This window comes from Stegodyphus dumicola, chromosome 4 (genome assembly GCF_044657685.1).
Source record: "Stegodyphus dumicola isolate Sdum_Otavi_A_Nest chromosome 4, ASM4465768v1".
In the NCBI taxonomy this organism is placed as follows: Eukaryota; Metazoa; Arthropoda; class Arachnida; order Araneae; family Eresidae; genus Stegodyphus; species Stegodyphus dumicola.
This window is the reverse complement of record NC_140771.1, coordinates 255,585,656-255,606,524: the sequence shown is the minus strand read 5'-3', so window position 1 is coordinate 255,606,524 and position 20,869 is coordinate 255,585,656. Positions and strand designations below refer to the sequence as shown.

Here is a 20,869-nt window from a genome sequence, read left to right as displayed (position 1 = left end):
AAGCAGTTGAAAATTCGGGTACATTCGGCATTCTTTTCCTCCCACCCAAATACTACACACGTTTGAATTTCTATCAAGATCTTAATAATTTGCATTCTCGTTCCGCTTGGTCAGTTCATATTCGTGTTTATTATGATCGTTATGCTTATATTATGACCATATGTATGGATGTTTATAATAACATAGTTACAGTAACTGAAGTATAGTAAATTTCCAAAAATGGTTGTGATTTACCACAGATTAACTTTCTAAGGAATATATTCGGAATGGCTTAAATAAAGCGAAAGTAATTGAATAGTCAAAATAATTTGCCAATACGTTATACAGTACGAAGGTTGGGAGATTCTCCCCCTTTTTCCGCAAAATCTCGAATATTGAAACTGTTATAGTTCGCTGCAAAACAAGCAACGGACTACTTTTTTTTTTCTTTTTGGGGGGGGTCACTTTCCAATCTGGATTGAATAGGACTAAAAGTTCTGCGGTCTACCAACCCAAGCGAAGAATGATTCTATTCCGGAAATTTAGCGCAGTCTGTTGAAAATCAGAATGAAAAACACCCCAGATTGGTAAGTCTCTTTCTTTTCCTTTATTTAGTTCTTTATTCTCCCAATACTGGCAGCTGTTGAATCCGATTGCGTAATATCATGTAGGGAAGAATTACAGCGCACGTATTGCACAATAACGTTTGTGATATTTTGCAGAGATAATTAATTTTGATGTTCGGTCTGTAAGAACGATTGTAAATTATTTAATTGTTATTAGACAAAATATCTATTGAGAAAATGGCAACAGCTAATTTCTGAATGTCATTCTATTTATAATTTTAAAAATATACTTTCAGATGATGTACGCTTCAAATGTTTAACGGTACGATGCAGTAAGTACGTTTGTTATGTTATGTACATTTACGAAAACGTTACGTGTAAATTATTAAGATTTATCTTCAAATAAATGTTTGTCTTTTACAACCATTTTACGAGTGATTAATTTAACTACAAAAGGAAGTTTACAGGTCCCAGATTTGTTTATGAACACTTAAAAGAGTTTTCCTGTGCTTGCAAAGCAGAATATTTTTCTGTTCCGTTGATTTGTTTTTATATGAAACAAACCAACGGCACTTGCACATATGGAAATGTCAAAAGCATTTATTTAGTGGAAAAATCTAAAGAACGGCTACAGTCTATCCCCCCCCCTCCGCTCCTATTTTTCAAGTTACGCTCGACTGTCCGAATGTTCGCCAATTTTCAAGTATGCAGGTAGTTAAGCTTTTACTGTTAAAGGATGACTGCATGAAGCAAATTTCTGTCTTCTGATTTCAGAAATGTTCCTCTTTTTTACTTAAATTACTTTGCTTGCAATATCTGTTAAGGAAAAACTGATATACGATGAAAATTTAGAAAATGTTCATAATTAAATTAGTTAAATATCAATAGGAGTGGAAAAATAAATTGTATTAAGTTCCAAGCGAAGAGAATAAATATGCCTTATTATTATTTATTTCCTATATTTTGAACTGAAATTTCATCATTAAGTCTTGTAATATAGTTTTGTTCTGCATAGTTTTTTTTTTTTTTTTCCTTCTCATTGTAAACTAGTTCTCTAAATTGAACTGTTATTTAAAATCTAAAAAAAAGCAATTTCCATGGTTGAGGTAATGCTTATTCTCTTAATAACTACTGCATTTCTCATATTTTAAATTACGAGTCTAATTTTTAAGGTTATGCAGTTGTGTATAATGTAATTAAACAGGTGCTTATTTTTTTCTTAAAATGTGCTTGAAAAATGCTTATAGGTGCTTATTTTTTTAACTAAAATGTGGCTATGAACCCTGACAAATGTAAAATAAACAACACAAGATATAATACACACATGTTGTTTACTAATAATTTTAAGAATCTTTATCCTTATTATTTTATCACATATAACTGTTCCAGTCATCTGCTGCGCTTCATAGACATGAACTCTTCTGCTGAAGAATAATAAATCTAATAGCAGTGACAAGTGATATTCTAGAACTGCTAAACTTATTATCAAACATGGAGCCCCCCCCCTTTTTTTTTTCAATTTTTAACTTTGTACCTCCAAATGGTTTCGTCGTAAACATAAAGTTTCATATTGTGGCCATCTTCGCATACTTGTTTGTCAGGTAGAAAACCTTTTTTTTTTTCCGAAAAATGATATGGCATTCACCTCATTAATTGGTAAATTGAAGATCATTAATATCATATTCACAAAAAAATGTGTTGAGTATATATAAGGTATAAGATTCTGGCGACGTATCTCGGCTGATTGGTGATTAAATCTTGGGTTCTGCTATAACAAAGAAATACCCGATTTACAGTTCTTCATCAAGATATGCACGATCTTCATATAGGTATTGTATTTATATTATGTGTTTGTGTCATTCCCTTATTGCATTTTCAGTATTTGCAAGCTCTGCCAGTGGTCAAATTCTTAAGATGCTTAGCACGCATGATTGCTGCTGGTCCGATTTCAGGCAAATGAGTGATTGTTCTCGAATGTAACTTGGAATACAAGTGAATTTATCTGAAAGAATTTTCACAAAGTTATCCTTGATGAAATAGATAGTCTAATATACCTTCAGTTAGAAAGCCAATAATCAGACAATCTAAATTCTAGTTATGAGCAATTGTCTGGATTGTAGAAACGTTGACTAATACAAACAGAATACTTCTCTGGGTAATACTTCCCAAGTCATTTTTGCCTTATGTGTAATGTACAACTTCGTAATTCCAGGTGGAATAATAATTTATATAAATCTCAAATTATATATTTAATTATTTTCTGAAAAAAAAAACACGTTTTTGTGTTTTTAGTTTCATATATTTATATAGAAAACTATTATTGGTACGTATGGTTCTAATGTAATTTTGGATTTCGTATTAGACATACTCTGTGCTGCCTATAATGATCAGACTTTCCCGGAAAGAAAATTTGAATCTTTCATTAAATAGTCCATGCCATTGTCTACAAAAATAGTGATCGCTTGGGAAAAATGGATGCTTATTGCTACCAAAAGGAGCCGCTACGGTATAATGTTTAGGAATATTTTATGTTCAAAAATAATTTAAAACGGCTGTTAAAGAATATTTTATAAAATGTCATTAACCTCTATTATTATGTTTATAATAATTAAATTTCTCACTGTATTTTTTCAATAAAGTATGAAAAAATGCCTTTCTTTCAAATAAAAATAAAGAGAATAGCAAAGAAATAATCAGACAAACTTAAAGAAGTACAAATAACTTTTAAAAATATGCAAAGTAAGTACAAAAGTGATTCACATACAACGATGCAATAAGTCAAAATATGTCCACATATTGATACACTGATGAAAATGACAATCACGATTTCAAACTGAATTCAGTACCTTAGAAGTACTGTTTTTAATTAAATTAACATTTTAAATAGTTCAACTTTTCTTGAATTACCACTTCTTTTTATCTTTGTTTTTATTCTTTTTATCCTTGCTTTTCTTGGAATCCTTTGATTTCTTATTATTTTTGTCTTTCTTTTCATAAGCTTTCTTTTTGTTCTGATCTTTTGATTTCTTTTCCTTTGACTTTTTGCTTTTCTTAGCATTCTCCGTATGTGTCTCCTTCAAAGGTTCGAAAGAATCTTCAATCACTTTTTCATCTACAGGATTCTTTGTCTCATGCTCTGAAAACAACTTCTTTTCCTTCTTGTTGATAACTTCTTAAAAAAAAGAATTCAATATCGTTAGAAGAGATAAGTTATTGTATTTTTTATAATCAACATTCGTTATGAATAATAACTTTTGTTTTTGAACCATGTTTTCGAAAAGGAAAAAGACATAAATAATGATGATGAAAATCAGTTTCATTTGCTAATTCGAAATAATAAAAAATAAATTTTAAAAATATATACATAAATAAAAAAAACTTGTAATTTGGAAGCATTAAATTATTGTGTAACACCTCAGAGAAGAGTTTACTGTTAAAAAGCTATTAAAAAAATCTCAAAATACACTGCTGCAAGATTTGCACCCATATAAACTGAGGCATAACAGTGAAATTTAATACACAGATATCATTAAAAAAATTATGCAATGTCTGTGTCTTTGCAAATGCGATAAAATTCTAAACATTTCAAAAGTTACTAATTAAAATTTTGTTTGTATTTAATTGGATTTTTCGAAGAAAAAAATTTAAGAAATAAGATTACCTAAATCAGTACTTTCAGAAGTTGTTTCAATGGTACTAGTACTGAATCGATACTCAAAAGCAATGAATAAGATGTTAAGGATTATTTAATGTTAGAATCATGAAAGACATATTGAAAAGAAATATGAACAAACATTTCTCAATGACTAAACTATATAAATATTTTTAAAGCAACTCAATAATTTAAATAACAGTAATAACATGAACCTTCTCATGGTGGCCATCTTCAACAGATAATTCCACCTTTAAAAATAAAAATGAGAGATATACAAGAATATCGGCACTGAACAACACCACTCTAAAATGATCATTTTTATGGAATAGTAGAATCTATTGTACTACTTGTACTAGTCGTCTTGGAAATATTTTGTATTTAAGGCTGATCCCCCCCCCCTCCCAGTAAGGATCAAATTTAAGAGAAAGTGGCAAAAAATAGTTACTCTCATTAATGGAGAAAAAAATTCATAGTCAAATTTCTCTCTATGAAAATGACAGATCATCATCTACAACATTAGAATTTAGAAATGATGAAAATGGAAATTCTAACTACATCTGTAATATTAAATTAATTTTGGGAATAATCTAACAAAAGTAGTCACACTTCAGATACACAGAATGTGCAAGTAGTTGATCAATTACTGTATTTGCCACTGTAGAAGACTCGCTTTTTTTCTTTGGAAATAAGTTTGGAAAACAGAGTGAGTCTTATACGTTGATACTTATTGCGTACGATACATCGTTTGTGAATGGATCAGAGCTTCATGGGATGCTGTGAAAACAGACAGTGGTTAAATCATTTTTAAGAAGTGTGGTATTATTAATGCATTGGATGGTACAGAAGACAATTTGTTGTATGAGGACTCAGATGCTGATTTAGAAGAGGTTTCAAGTGACTCTTCATTTAGCTCAAGATGTCTGGGTTTTGACGAAGGAAATTAAAAGGTGTTCTTTCCCACATAGATTGGGTATTTGCCTACCGAAAGTATCACTTTGTATTTGTATTACTTTATATTTAAAATACTGTAAATTCATTATAATGATCAGTAATAAAAGTTTTATCTTTCAAAAATGTGTATAAAAAAAGGTGGTGCGTCTTATAAATACGGCCGGCAAATACAGTAATTTTTATTCAATGAGTTAAATACCCAGTTCACAGTAAAGAAACATCATTATTAGGTTCCTAGAAAAGGCATGCATCAATCTAAAATATTTTTTTTCCTCGGCTAATAATATATATAGTAAGAGGCCATTTTCAAAACCGAATATGCTTCATGAAAGGCGGTACAGCAGAATTTTGTGCAACAGTGTTGACCAAATACTTTTACGCCATAATTTTATCAACTCTGAAAATGATGAATATGTGTAAGTCTCCACTAAAAAAGTAAAGTCTCAATAGTCTCAGTCCACTAAAAAAAGAATTTAGGAAATATGAAGAATTAACTGTGCCCTTCCTAACATTTTAGTTACGCCTCCTCCAACGTTAGCTCGGTGTAATAGCCATCTCCACTGCGATAGCACGCATGGGAAAATTCTCTACAAAGAAGTTTTTAAATGTTTTGCCAGATATTTATAAGATTTGGCATCTAGATCGGATCTGTTGGATATAAATGTTTGCTCAATATCTGTTACATATCAGCTTTATATCAACATATTTTATGTAGAATTTATCAGAGGTCTTTGTTAAGAATCTCGAATAGTGTCAGATTTTCTCTAATATGAGAGAGCAGTGTTACCCAATACTTTTTCAAACACTTCAGAAATATTTTCTGCAAGATCTTTATGTTAATAATAATTATCAGAAAAGTAAAATCATTGCTGTGGGCCATGGAGCAATCAAGCGCTAATTTATGTGAGTCATAGTTATTCAGAAATCAAAGTCGTTAATTATTAAAAGAATGAAAATAATTCCTGCCCTAATCATTCTTTTTCAAACCTTATCTCGGAATACTTACAGAAAGCATAAGAAATTAAATACTTAAAAATAATTGAACACAAATAAAGCAGAACAAATAAATGTAATGATTTTTGGTGTATCTAGAATTATAACTCCAGAACACAGCTAGGCATAAAATAATTACGATAAGTAAGAATGAATCTATACAGAAATATTTCACTAACCACCATGATGAGTGCCATGATGACTCTTCTTTTTCTTATCCTTTTTCAAATTATCTTCGTAAGTCAAATCCTGCAAATGAAGGTCATCGATCTGCTCTTTGTGCTTTTGGTCAGCTACCACTTTTTTGCTAGTTTCAACGTCTTCCTGCAGCTTGATTTCTGATTCAGGTACTTCAAGTGGAGCGCTTTTGGGTTGAGGTTCAGCATCGCTAGGCTGTGAAAAATAATCAAAGTTAACCCTGATTTGGGGAAACATATTTTATCAAAAAACTAGCAACAGACATGTGCTCTTTGTGCTCGATAAAACAAAACTACTTTAAAAAGGCAGAATATATAAAAAACTTTCATAGTAATGGTGGAAAATCATTGCATAATTCTTCTGTTAAAATCAATTCCCTCCTTTAAGTACATAAAATCGCCAAAAATTGAAAAGTTACCACTTCCAGCTTTAGTAGTGCAAAACACTAGTACCCTACCTGCCATTGGGGGGGGAAGTTTTCGTAAGTTGGATAAGGATTGCTTGTGTGAACAACATAAATCAAACAGCCTAGAAATATCTCATCTAAAAGTGTATTTAAAGATAGCAAATATTTTTACTAAAATTTTACTCATGACGACATGGATGTAAATTGTCTGTCCTTTCATAGGAGGCAACGGTGGCCCACTTAAGTGCCTCCATAATAAGTTACTATCACTTCCAGCTTTAGTAGTGCAAACACTAGTACCCTACCTGCCATTTGGGGGGGGTTCGTAAGTTGGATAAGGATTTTTACTCGGATAAGTTGGATAAGGATTATATTTTGTCAACTTTGATGATTTGAATAGCTAAGGAATCTCGAATAGCAAACGCCTCTCATCAAGAATGTTTGTAAGGTATTTATTTTGTCTTTCTCTATTGTAACTTGTGACCAAACCTTTAGCGATTAAGACTTTAAGCGATTTAACGCTAAGTCCTAAAAGTACTTAGCGTTACTAGATGACCCTTTATTTTAAACTAAAATAGATTACCAGAAGGCACACGTGGTGCTTACAAATCAGCCAGCATGGCTGAGTATGACGAGAATTCAATAGATAATAACAAAAGGCTATTCAGAATAAATTAATTGAGAAATTGGCTCTAAGACTGACCGGTGTGAAATTACTATCCGCAAATATAATATACAGCCGCAGACAGGAACATCATCTTATAATTAGTAATCCTTGCAACGTGGCAGTAAAGATTCTGAGCAGAAAATAACTAGTTAAACAAATTAAATAAACTTCACACATTATCCGAAAAAAAACATTTTAGGTAACGAACGTTGTTTTGGATTACGTACACTCAGATCGACAATAAATATTTCTCAAAAATATTTTGAGATAATCTCTTACACAAAACTGACACTCAATGGCTTCTAAAAACATCATTTTGATATTTTCTATTATTTAACTAATTAAAAAATTATTAACAATTACTTACAGCTTTGTTAAAAAAAGCTGTACATAATTTACAGGAATACAAATGCGAACCGCAGAAAATTATGGCCACATTGTATTGCAGGCAGAAATTAAAAGGGTTTTGGACACTGAAAATTTTTTCATTATCTATAATATTTTGTTTCTAGGCTTGGGATTGGAAGTTATAGTGAACAGCACATCAAGGAATTAGTAGAGGAGCAATAAAATAAGCTCAACAACCTCCTGAAAAAAAAAAAGGGGGGAGACTGTGAAAGAAATACTTCCACCCTTCCTTTGATCTGCAAAATGTTAAAGGATGCTAAATTTTCATTTAACAGTACCAAATCCGATAAAGCAGTACCAAACTATACCACAAGCATTTTCTGTGACTGTGCCAAGTTCTCCTTTCAAAACATTTTAAAACATAGACAGCAACAAATCAGATTTGACAAAATTTTAGTGAAACACAGGTCCAATGAGTCTCAAGCAGAGTCAAGAAGATACCCCATAAAGCCAGTTATGAGTCAAACTAGGGTGAGTCAGAAATCGTGCATATTTAAGTTTACTTGTAATCTGGCAGAAAAGGGCTGAATTTTGTCTTCTTTCTGGTAGATTGCATCAAAAGAGAATGTACGGAAACTATTCTCGTGTCATTCATAATCTCATTTATAAGTGATTGCACTTGTAATCTATTCATTGATGAAGTAATATCACTTGGCTTGCCAGTCCTTTCCCACGGCAGTGAAGGTTTTTGCTAGAAATACACTCAAAGTTGCATCCATTAACTCAATAAGCTCAAAGGTCAGAATGTATGGATCAGTTGCTGACAAGAAAAAATCAGGCAGACAATCTTAGGCGATGATAAGTTGTTAGGATTGAAGCTGTATTACTGCATTCATTAGGCCATCGTAAAGTATTAAAAAAAAAAAAACACTGAGATCTAGAATATCGAAAAACAGCGCGCAGAATTGGAAAAACTTATACCTTCCAATACATGAAGTTCAACAAAGTACTGAAACTTCCCGATCAAAGGATAATGGTAAGTATTGCACGGAAAATATTTTATAATCGATCTAGGAACGCGGAATTATGTTGTAGAACCAAATTATTCTCAGCTATGAGACATGCTGCATCTGAGTGTGTACGTGGAGAGTCAAAACTGCTAAATTTGGCCATTTGAAACTTTACCTGCTATCCATGAATTGTTCCTGCATTCATCTAAAGGAGGGAGAGGGAAAGGCAATGTGGTGTACATTATTTTGCCACTGAATTGTACTCCTCTTTTTTATTATTATTTTTACTAATATTATTAAACAACAATTTACAGTGTGATATAATATATATGTACCTTTTATAAACAGCTCATTTTACAATTGGGAGTGCATTAAATTACATCTGGTTCCAACACGACAATGCAGTCTGTTATACGTAATTACAAACATCTATATTTATTTGTTATTATAAACATCTATATTTGTTTACAGCAGAACCTCTATTAACTCAGTTTCTGTCAACCAAACTTTCTGTTAATGGAGCCAGTAATCAAATCAAAGAAATCATTGGAAATTATAGTAACATGGTAGAGCAAAAACATGGCACGTAATCATTGGAAAATGTAGTAATGGTAGAGCGAAAATCTATTATCAATTATTGATATTTTGGCCTTTCATATCATATCAGCGATGGATCAATTAACCTTCCGATTGTGCATTACAGTAAAAGATATAGTTTACATGTTTTCAGCATGAAAGCAATACTAATATGAATTCACAGGCATCTTCTTCAGTGGCTTGACAACCCAGGGTCGGCTCTGACCTTCTCCAGGCATTTCTGCTTTTGGCAACTGTTTTGCAGTTTTTGCTCATTTGAATGTTTAGGTCATTTTCAATACAATCAGTTCATCTCACTGCAGCTCAACCTCGAGATCTGGCTTCCATGGGCTTTGCCAGAAAGATTTTCTTGCCATGCTGAGACTTCATGAATTCTGGCCAGATGACCAGCCCATGAACTGTAGTTTGAAGAATTTTGCTACATCAGGTTATCTATAGATCTTGTATAGCTCTAAATTATATCTTCTCTATGATCTATTGACACAGACCCCACCAAGGAAACAATGCAAAATCCTTCTCTCAAAAATCCCTGAAGCTTCCGCATCATGCGAAGTCAGTGCCCAAGATCATACACATATTTCAAACGCTAGAAAAGGATGCGAAGACATAACTCAAGATGATGTTCCAGAATAAATATATAGGAAAAGGTGAACCAAATTTTGGCAGATCAAGAAATCATATGTGGAGTAAATTTGGTGAATAAGAATAATTGCTGTGTTGAGATTAATAATGAAGTGGAAAATGTAAAAATTTGCCACATTGAAATCTTGATTTGGGTTTATTTCTTATTATAGCAAAGTACGTGAGGGCTGTCTACCAAAAGGGAGAAATATTTTTGTGGAATTTTTAAAGAAAACTGTTTCATATTCACATTGCACATGAGGAAAACCACAAAAATTCCCACATAGCTGGCTCATTCGTTGGGATTTGAAGCCGTACCCAAACCCCAGTATCCAACGGCTTTACCACTTGGACATTTGCGGGCCTTGGGAAGAGCTTTTTAATATTTCGAATAGCATCATGATGCTTCTTCTATGGACATCCTATGGATCTGATCAAAAACTAGCATGATCGTGCGGCAACTGACAAAATTATAGGGCTGTCACAAAAAAAGAGTAACAGACATTTTCAAAATAATAATAATAACCTTATAAATGCAAGTAATAAATTTGACAAAATTGCACATTTTGCGCAAATGTTGATGGAATTTGTTTATTACATTAAATGTTTACTCTTTCCCTATTTATTTATAATTTTTAATGAATATTTTTTGTCACTAAACAAAATCTAGATAGATGGTTTGTTCAATCGAAGGGAAAAAAATTATCTAATAACATGGTTCGTTAAAATATTGATAGTGGTATTTCAGAACTCACTGAATTTCAGAAAATATTCTCGAAAGAACAATTTAGTGTTAACCCAGTTTTCGATTATCCGAGGTGGCTTGAGTTTCAATTTTCTCAGAGAACTACGGTCTCCCTTTAACCCACATCTGTCACTCCCTTCCATAAACTGTTTCTTTGTAGGTACTTCAAAATAGCAGTTTGCAAGAATAATCTCTATATGATCTCCGAGTTAAGGACAAACATAAAAACAACTGTCTTATGCATCGACATCTGTATATATCGTAGAATTTAAAAGAAATCTAATTTAACCCCTTCGCGCCGACTGTCACGTATACGTGCCAGCAACGAACACACTTATGTACCGGCCGACACGCAGGCGTGCCAGAGCATTGTTGCATTTACTACCGACTGTCACGTATTTGTGCCAGTATCTTGGAACGTTTTTCAAACTATAATTTCTGCCACAAGATGGCACTGTATGTCCATATGGTTTCAGATACATGTACATTAGACCTTCTACTCAAAATGAGAGAAGCATGACTCACATACACGTGTTTTTGATTATATAAACAAACGGGGAACTAAATGTTTCCGAATGGCGTGATATACGAGGTCTCTTTAAATCGCACTTTATTCGCACGTGGTAGTTGTTTATTGTAAGTAGAAGTTTTATGCGCTAAAGCGTTGAGTATTTCGGTTTACAGTTCACTTTTTAGAAAATAATTAGATCTTGTTAGACGTGAATTCTTTCTGTTTTTACCGTTTCAATGTCGAAGAGTCGAAATGTTTAACAGAGCATGAAATAGCAGAAATGATGCAAAATATTTCAGATATTGATTCTGATATTCTGATATTGATTCTGAAAGATTAACTGAAAGACATTTTCCAAAACTTTGTTCAGAAGAGACTGATAAGAAAATGAGACGACGATCCTTCGTTTGTTCACATTCCCGGAAAAATCCTCCAAAACGGCAAATGAGTTATTACGAGTTCAAGGAATGTAACGTAGGACTGTGTGTAGATCCCTGTTTTAAAATTTTTCATACGAAAAGAGAATTTTAAGTAATATATTTAGTTTTCAGATGTATAATGTTAAAAGTCATAAAATGGTGAGTAATTAAAATAAAATGTGTAAAATATGCATTTTAACAAGAAATAAGGTAATTAAAGTATATATATAAAAATATTTATAAAGCATAAGCCGTTTAAATACTCTATAGAGCATTATTAAACAATGCGTTGATACTTCGGAAATTTCATGGATTTAGGCTTAGTAGGAAAAAAGCCCCCCGGGCCCTGGAGAGACGCTCGCAGAAGACACTGCCGGCCTCTGTGATAAGCGCGCGTTTTCGCTACCCGGCTCGAAGGGGTTAACACACATTTGCAAACAAAGAAGTCACTTCCAGCAATTACTGTAATAAACGACATTTCATTAGTAACAGTGAAAAACAAATTCTATCCATATCTGTATCAAAGTCACCTACTGCTTGGCAATAGATGCACTATAAATGTAAAATTCAATTCATGTCAAACAACTTTTCGTTTTGCTGTGGGCGATTTTTAACTCGCCCTGCACTAATATTTATCAATTCATTGATTTTTTTTATTAGAAAGGGGGAAAGTTTGATTTTGCAGTTAAATAACAGTAAATGACACAACTCACTAGTTTCTCTTGAGAGTGCTTTTTGTGTTTGTGGCCGGAATGATGAGATTTCTGATGATCTTTTGAGTATTTCTTCTCGTTGTGTTCTCTGTTCTCTTCAATTGTATCAATATTCTCCTCATGGTGCTGCTGCGAATAAAAGAAAAATTAATTTATAAATCAAAATATCTTTCTTATAACACTCATGGCATATCTACTCATAATAACATAACATATTTTGCAAGGCTGCATTATTAGAACTAAAAGTTTATGCATTTATATATACATGTATATATGTAAGATAAAAAATATGTAAATCAAAAATATAATTTAAACTAACGATAACCCTTTAATTGTCCCTCTCTGTTTTAAAAATAATAACTTCTTTGGGTTGTGTCATTTGTAGATCATTCCATTTTGCATGGCATGCGCAGCGCTGATGACATAATAAATGGGAACTGAAACTTTTAACTCGAACCAAAACTTTTCTCTTCGTGTGCTTCCATATTGGATAACTACGAACTTTAGCTTCAGTCTGTGCAGTACTTGTACACAATTTCGCTGGGCTCGCTTACTATGGCAATAATATCAAAAATGTAAATGTTCTTGAATAGGCATGCCTAGAGTGCCAAGCGAACTGTGGCCACAAATGTCAGTTGCAAATAAAAATGAAATTAAAACTGCCTCGACTGCCAGGTTTCTTAGATATTACAAGGTCAACATATTAGCCTGCTATGCAATCAGGATTCTTCCTCTTCAATATGGATCTACAATCTATAATAGCTAGGTATTACACATTAGCACTGCTATGTCTTTTCCTTGCTATTTTTACACACACACTGTTTTTATATATACATATGTATCAGATAGTATATAACAAATGTTTATCAAAATTTTATGTTCCTATACATAAAATTATGACAGATTGGTTGTTGTATCAGATAGTATATAACAAATGTTTATCAAAATTTTATGTTCCTATACATAAAATTATGACAGATTGGTTGTTAACAGATGTATGTACATCTATTGTGCAGTAGAATACCTAGTAAGTGCATGGCGTTAGAAACATTTTGTGTTGTTGTTTTTGTTTATTACAGCGGTTCTCAACCTTTTGACAAACACGTACCATCTAAACAAAAATTGAAAACTTTTAATACCACCACTACAGAGTACTCTTGAACAAAGCTCGCGTCGCATAAATTTACGAGTGTTACAAAAAAACTCAATCAGGATGTTGGGGTTCTAATTTTTGAAATTAATAGTTAAAAATACTTTGCTTCTTTGACTAAGACCTACTAATCATTTAAGACCTATTAATGGTTTATTATATAAATGGTACACATGTTTATAGAAATTTAACATTTAAATATACAGTACAAATTTCTTAATTTGCTACACTTGCTTGATAAGTAACTACAATTTGAAGTATTGGACCTTCTCTTAAGGGATTTATAAGATTTAGTAACTGGAACTAAATTTAAGACCTGCAGGGCATACTAGACAGGACAGCGAGTTATCGTTATGTCTTAAACATTCACAAAGTACTGGAAAAGGGTTTAAAGTAACCCTTTTATATTTTAGTCTAAACCGAACATAAAGGCACAACTTCTGCTAGAGACAAACCACCTCTTGTGGCTTTTAAATTAAGCAATAACAGACAATTAAATTCAAACACTGATAATGGAGTCTAAGATTATATATGCAACAGAATAAGAAATAAGCTGGTTCAAAATATTTTAACGGTGCACAAGTTTAAAGCGAGACTCTCTCAACTAAAGTTTCAAGACCCTCAACTTAAATACACTCAAGGCTAATCTGCATTGTTTTGGATTCCCTAATTTGGTCTAACAACCAAAGAATATGATTCTGAACTTGAGATTCGAGTTGTCCAAGCTATACTATCTTAGCAATTACAATTCAGTCCAGTCTTTATTAACTGTGAATTTAATTATCAACTTAATATTTTAAAAGCAAATAATGTAATTATTTTCGTATGGTATGAATGAGGGCTCATAAAAATGCATACTCTGCACAAAAGAAAGAGGGATGTTCTATATCTCCCGTTCTATTGGACCGACTGGCGAAATTTAATTTGCATTTTTCAAATCTTGAACGTGCGACTTAGGGTTTATATTAGATGTATATATAGTATTGTTCCATCCATTTATATATAGTATTGTTCCAGTATTTTGATATAAAAAAATTAATTTTTTCTAAAATGACATACTGATTTTTTTCCGTATGTAAAAATCGCATTAGCTGCTCAATGTTTATTGAATTGGATATATATTTAGTAATATCTCTTTTTATTATTATTAAATTTACTTCATTCCTTCTTTCATAATCCGAAATTCAAGTTCAGTCGAAATAAAATTCGCAGATATTTTCTATTATTTTTTAAATTTGTATTTTATGGAATTTTTCGAAAAACGTTTTGAATTTCAATTTATAAAATTTTTACCATTGACTTAGAATAGATATATTTCTCCGCAAACATGCAAAAACTTAGTTTTTTTATTCAATATTTCCCAAGATATACGTGAATTTATGTATAGGCGCATTCTGAAATTAGGTGGCTTTGTTATAAGCAATAGTAACACCAAACATAGTTTGCACTTTGTTAAAATTATTTGAAAATATGAACGATGCACCTTTTTTTTTTTTTTCTGCTCGTGCACAATGAAAGAGAAAGGAGAGAAATGGGTCACAGTAATATTAAGAATTTTACCAAGCAAATTATTCTTGGTGCAAAACTCAAAAAAGTGGGTCAGGATAAACTTTTAAATTTCTCTGCAAGTTTCTCACCCAGTTTTACAAAATTTTATATTTAAATAATGAAAAGTTAATTAACAAATTAATTTAATAATTAAAAGTGTGTCAAATAAATTTCTAAATTTTTCGATTAGTTTCTCACCCAGAAGTTTACAAAATTTAATATTTAAGCATAATTTTGGAAATCAAAATGTGGGGAAAAAAATCCGTATACCGTTTCTAAAAGGTCCGATTTTATATAAAAACAACTATGTTAGAGCAATACTATATGTAAGTCTAATATATTCCCTAAGTACTGCTTTCGAGACAGGAAAAACGCAAATTAAATTTTGTAAGTTTGCCCACTAGAACGGAAAATATAACACTATCTTTTTTTTTTTCGGGGGTGCAGAGTGTACTTTAACAAAAAATATTACACCATTTTTTATATTCTACAATTACATGAAGGCGCACACAGCAAATAAATATATTTCAAACAATAATTTTTAAAAATGGGTCTTTTTTTATTATTATTATTCTAACTCTATTCCTTCTACATAAAAAAAACAGCTTAATCGCTTCTGAAATCGTCCAGATGTATTTTTGTCTGTTCGCTTGCTGTTATAAATTACAGCATTAAGACATGCAATCTAACATAATGTAAAATGAATTAAATAAAAGGAAGATAATAATTCTATTAAGCCAATAATAAACTGAAAATAAGATAATTTGTAAACCGGAGCTTCAAAAAGAATAATAAATCAATATTAAAATGCTTGAACAGAGATAAATAACGTTCACAAATGATCATTTATTGTTGCTGTTATTTCTTCTTGTTTATTTTAATTACTTAGATAAAAACCACATCTTACTAAAAAAAAATTTTCGTGAAAAACAGACGAGGTTCGATGCTGCTAACAATGGGCATAACCAGCGGCGGGTTCCCGGATTTTAGCGTGACATCACAAGGATTAAAGTTGGATAAAAAAAGGGGGCGTGAGACTCTTAATGGGACTGCACACAAATTGCCAAGTGTTCTATTTCCTTTTTATATCATATTTAAATGTGTACTAAATATTTTTCGCTCGTTATTCACACCAATATTTATTAATCTTAAAACTGGTCGAAATAATTGTCATTATGATTATAATCATTAACTTATACGTCGAAACTGCTCCAAAATTTAATGCATTATATTAAAGTTCCCATAAGAAAAACGGCAATAAAAGTGAGATCTTCATCATTATTATCTGGAGCATTGGATTTAAATATTTGAAAATTTTTTTTTATGTAATCGCATAAATACATGTTTATTTTTTTTATTATTACTATTATTATTTTAAAGTCTCTCTGATTCATTCAGAACATTAGTTAATCTTTATCAATGACGTATAAAAAATAATTATCCGAGATAAAAATATGAGGCAATACTGCACTAAAAAATATTTAGTTCTAATAGTTAAAGTTTCCAGTTTTATTGTTTCTTCTGTCATTTTTTTGAGAAAATACAAGATGCTCGGAATAAAAATACAGAATAAACGAAATACACCGAGTAAAGTAATTAGATTATATCTGTTTCAAAAAAACTTATTAAAAATCTGATAATTTTATCAGTCAGGGCTCTGTATATTTTTATGAAAATTTTCTAAGCTCTAAGACAAAACAAAACAAATCACTGAATTTAGATCCCAGTTCTACTGCTGTTTCATTGAACTACCGTTTTGCAATAAGTAAACGACCCTCGAAAACAGTTTCGTTTCGGAATTTACAGCAGTCTTGGAGAACGCAGTAAAAGACGATGGCATGAATGTGAAAAAAAAAAATACCCGCTGACCTATAATTCCCCCCCCCCGTTGTCGTTAAAATACTTTTATAGTATAGTCATCCTAATCGTAGATCTCGCTCAAAACTCTCTTATGGTATCTTTATTTATAGCTCCCTCCCAAAGCGGATATTATTATGTTAGAGGAATCTTAGAAGGTATATGTTTAAAAAGGTTCAGTCAACGAAATGGTAGTTCTGAAAGAGATTATTAAACTTGAAAAGCAGGTCAGTACTAACCTGCTATCCTAAACGGATTTGATCTTAAAATGAAACATTTATGCTTTTATATAAATCACCAATTCCAATAGCAGAAGATTTTGACACTACTGAAGTAAATTTTAAAAAGGTCAAATATGCTTGTAATGACGCAATGGACTTATAAGATATGATGCTATAAGAAATATTAATAGCATAGTAATGGAAAAAAACTTAGCAATATTTGATGTTGTAGAAAAATCTATTGCGCAGATACTGATGGCGTAAAAACGTAGATTGTAGATCCATAATGAAGAGCAAGAACTTGTCAAAATCAATTATAAATTAGTAATAGCCCCTTAATGCTTAATTTTGGTATTTCCCCTCTGTTATCTAAAAATAGCAATATTTTTCTGCAGTGTGTCATTTCGAGACTAATCCATGTCGTATGATTCTTACATAACACTGGAGATATAAATGGAATTAAAACTCAAACAGCTAATAATAATGTTACAGCACTATTAATAATCCAATCAAATGCAGCACTGTGTACCTAAATTAACTCATTCTCAATTAAGATTTCATCCTGAGCACAACTACACTTGCTTTCTACATTTCGGCCTAGTTGAACTACAGCTTGCTGCTCTCTTCTTACAGCAAAGCTATCAAAAATGTAAATACTCTGCTGGCCATTAAAACTACAACACTATGAAGGAAAGCAAATACATGAAAGATATTTATAGTACGAAAACAGTATGGCATGAAGACAAAATGATTAAATTTTTAAGCAGTTTGGGGGTTGACCAGGGTGCGAAATTAGCAGAAACAGCTGCCACTCCTGGCAGCTAAAACGGCCATTACCCAGTTAGACATGGAGTCGAAATGGGCTTGGATGACAGAAACGGGCAACGCATTCCATGCTGCTTCAAGCACTTCATCAACGATATTGGCTGGAGAGGGGTGGTGGGCCAGTCTGTTAGCAACCTATGATCAGATGTTTTCAGTGGGGACAGATCTAGAGACCGTATTAGCTGGAGAGGGATGGCGGCTGGTCTCTCAAAAACCCATGACCGGATATTTTCATAGAGTGACAGATCTGGAGACCGTGCAGAAAAGGGTAGCAGTTGGATACCCTGTGTATTGAGAAAGGTCAGAACACGAAGTGCAACATGTGGTCTTGCATTATCTTGTTGAAAGATGGCGTTTGGCAGGCCTCGAAGATAGAGCACAACCACTGGACGTAAGATGTCAGAAATGTACCGATCTCCCTTTTAAATTACCGTCGATCCGAACTATAGATGTGCGTGTCGTGTATCTAATGGTTGCCCAAACCATCACACCAGGTGCAAGGCCACTATGCAGACACTGTTAACCAGAGAACAGGAGCTCCATTACCTAGCTGACATGATGCCTGCCTTACACGGATTAAAGCCCCTGCCTCCAGAAGCTATTTATTGTCACTAAGCAAAATAAGTTTACAGTGGCATACAAAGCCTTATGCAAGCAGGCGACATGTGGTCTCCTCGGGGCTTCCAGACACATATACGGCCATCAGAATACTGCATGCAGAACCGGGACTCGCCTGAAAAGACGACATTATGCCACTCCTGTATCTAGCTTTGTCGTTCGGCGCACTAGATTCGCCGTCTCTCTCTGTGCTGCATTGTCAAGGGAAGCCGGAATAATGGTCGCCGTGCTGATGGTCCATGTTGTTGCAAACGTGGACGCATATACGAGCGGATACTGGGCGTGCTGCAAACATGCTCATTTCCTGACTAATGATCCGTGATATGGTTGTAGGGTTTTGCAGGGCTGACCTCACAATATGTCTGTCTTCTCAGGCGTTAGTCATGGGAGGGCGTTGAGATTCTGCATGCCGTTCAGTGTGACTCTCGGTAACCCATTGATTCCATATTCGCATGACAATGGTTGGATGTCAACAAGAGCGACGGGCGATATCACGCAACGATAATCCACACTCTCGATAAGCAACGATCCTGTCTCTATCGAATTCCGACAATTGCTGGTACGTCTTTCTTGTAATTATTCGAGGCATACCATGATAATCTGAGCAAACTCCGACCTTACAAAGCGCTTTTCGAATGAGAAATCCGTTACACAACTTTTCTTTTATGCAGTGCTTCAGATGTCGTTTCTCCCTCCTGCGTCATCTAAATGCGCTGAAATATTAATCATTTGCGTATCCATTGGATTGGATTATTGTAATTTGGCACAAAACCTGTCAAGGTTATCTGCGCCAGACAAATGGTAACAATGCAATTAGTCATTTGTTAAAAACTTCCAGCTTAGGTAAAAAGAGACAGATTACAATCTATGATAAAAGCTGATATCTTTTAAAAAACAGGTTAAAGTCTATTATAAAAGCCAATATCTTTTAAAAACAGAAACAAATTACGATGATGTGTTTTTCCAATTAAATTTCCTAAGTCCAGTTCTGAACAATTAAAATGTTTTTTGGCGAAAATAATTAAAACTCTGGCATTCCACCAAGATATGATGGACTGTCAGATCTGCATTGCAGTTTGGGCAGCTGGGATTCTCTTCTCCCTTCAGAAGATACTCATGGGTCAGGCGACAATGGCCAATTCTCAGTCGAGTCAAGAGGACATCCTCCCTTCTATTAGCCATACATGGCCAGTAGCCAGTATCCAATGGTGGGTTTTACAAGTCTCAGCTTGTTATATACTTTGTCATCCCATTGCTTCTGCCATTTGCTGAGAATTTTACTTTTGACATTAAATTTGACACAAATTTTACTTTAACCCTTTGATGTCTGCTAGTGGAATTGTGGTTGCAGTTTTAGCTGCAATATCCGCCAATTCATTCCCCTTAATGGCAACGTGTCCAGGGATCCACGAATAAAGAATCTGGTATCCCCACATTTTTAAAGAATGATTCAACTTCAGGATTCTGGTTGCAACTGGGTGAGTACATTGAGCGTGATTTTCCAATGACACGTATCCCAACCTCTTCTTTCTTTCATGTAATTTTTGACGTTCTTCAGATCATTCCTTCCTGGTGTTGCAATTTTAATGGCCAGCACTGTATTTCGAAATATGCACAAGTCGTGCGACAAAAGTTGTTTGTGGCCGTAACATTTCTACTGAAGTCAAAATAATTTAATTTGCCTCGGCTGCCAGTTTACTTTTCAATGGGGATCAACATTCTACACAATCAAAATTCTTACTGTTGATTACGGATTCAACATTTTACATACCTACACCATTATTACGTCTATGTTGCTTCGTTACATGCTTATATTTTGAACAAAGAGATTTTGAGTCAATTTTAAAAACTGTATTGAAATTTATTAACAAGATGCTGAAAAATTATATGGTAGATTTAGAAATAAACAAGAGTCAAAATTTTAATTGATGCTTTTAGAAATTGATTGCTTTACAGAAAATTAACAGCCGATAATAACAAAATGATAAATTTAAAGCTCTACAAATGACCAAAAGTTAAAATAATAATAATATTAATAAATAAATTACTTAAAGGGAGGAAGGCAGTGGCGTAGCTAGGGTGGGGCAAGGGGGACATCTGTCCCCGGGCGCAGCATCCATGGGGCGCAAAACTGATGTTACGAAATTTTAAAATGAAATGTTTTCCATTCTTGGCACACAGACAGAAAGAGGCGGAAATTCTTCATTTGTCCCCGGGCGCTGAAAACCGTAGCTACGCGTCTGGAGGAAGGATTACATTACCGTCTGCTCT

General features: G+C 33.1%; 1 protein-coding gene across 3 annotated transcripts in view; it reads right to left on the bottom strand.

Moving 5' to 3' along the window:
• Positions 1-3,248: 3,248 nt before the first annotated feature.
• The window catches only part of LOC118184105 (uncharacterized), a 56,826-nt gene continuing 39,205 nt past the window's right edge, over positions 3,249-20,869 (bottom strand). Inside the window, exons 2-4 of one of the 3 annotated variants that reach the window (XM_035353755.2) lie at positions 12,380-12,508; positions 6,324-6,537; positions 3,249-3,714 (exon numbers count right to left, since the gene is read on the bottom strand). In XM_035353755.2, the coding sequence (XP_035209646.1) occupies positions 3,449-3,714; positions 6,324-6,537; positions 12,380-12,508 (609 nt within the window). In that variant the 3' untranslated portion in view covers positions 3,249-3,448. Of the gene's footprint in view, positions 3,718-6,323; positions 6,538-12,379; positions 12,509-20,869 lie in introns of all 3 variants that reach the window. The other 2 variants (XM_035353753.2, XM_035353754.2) reach the window with 2 other exon arrangements.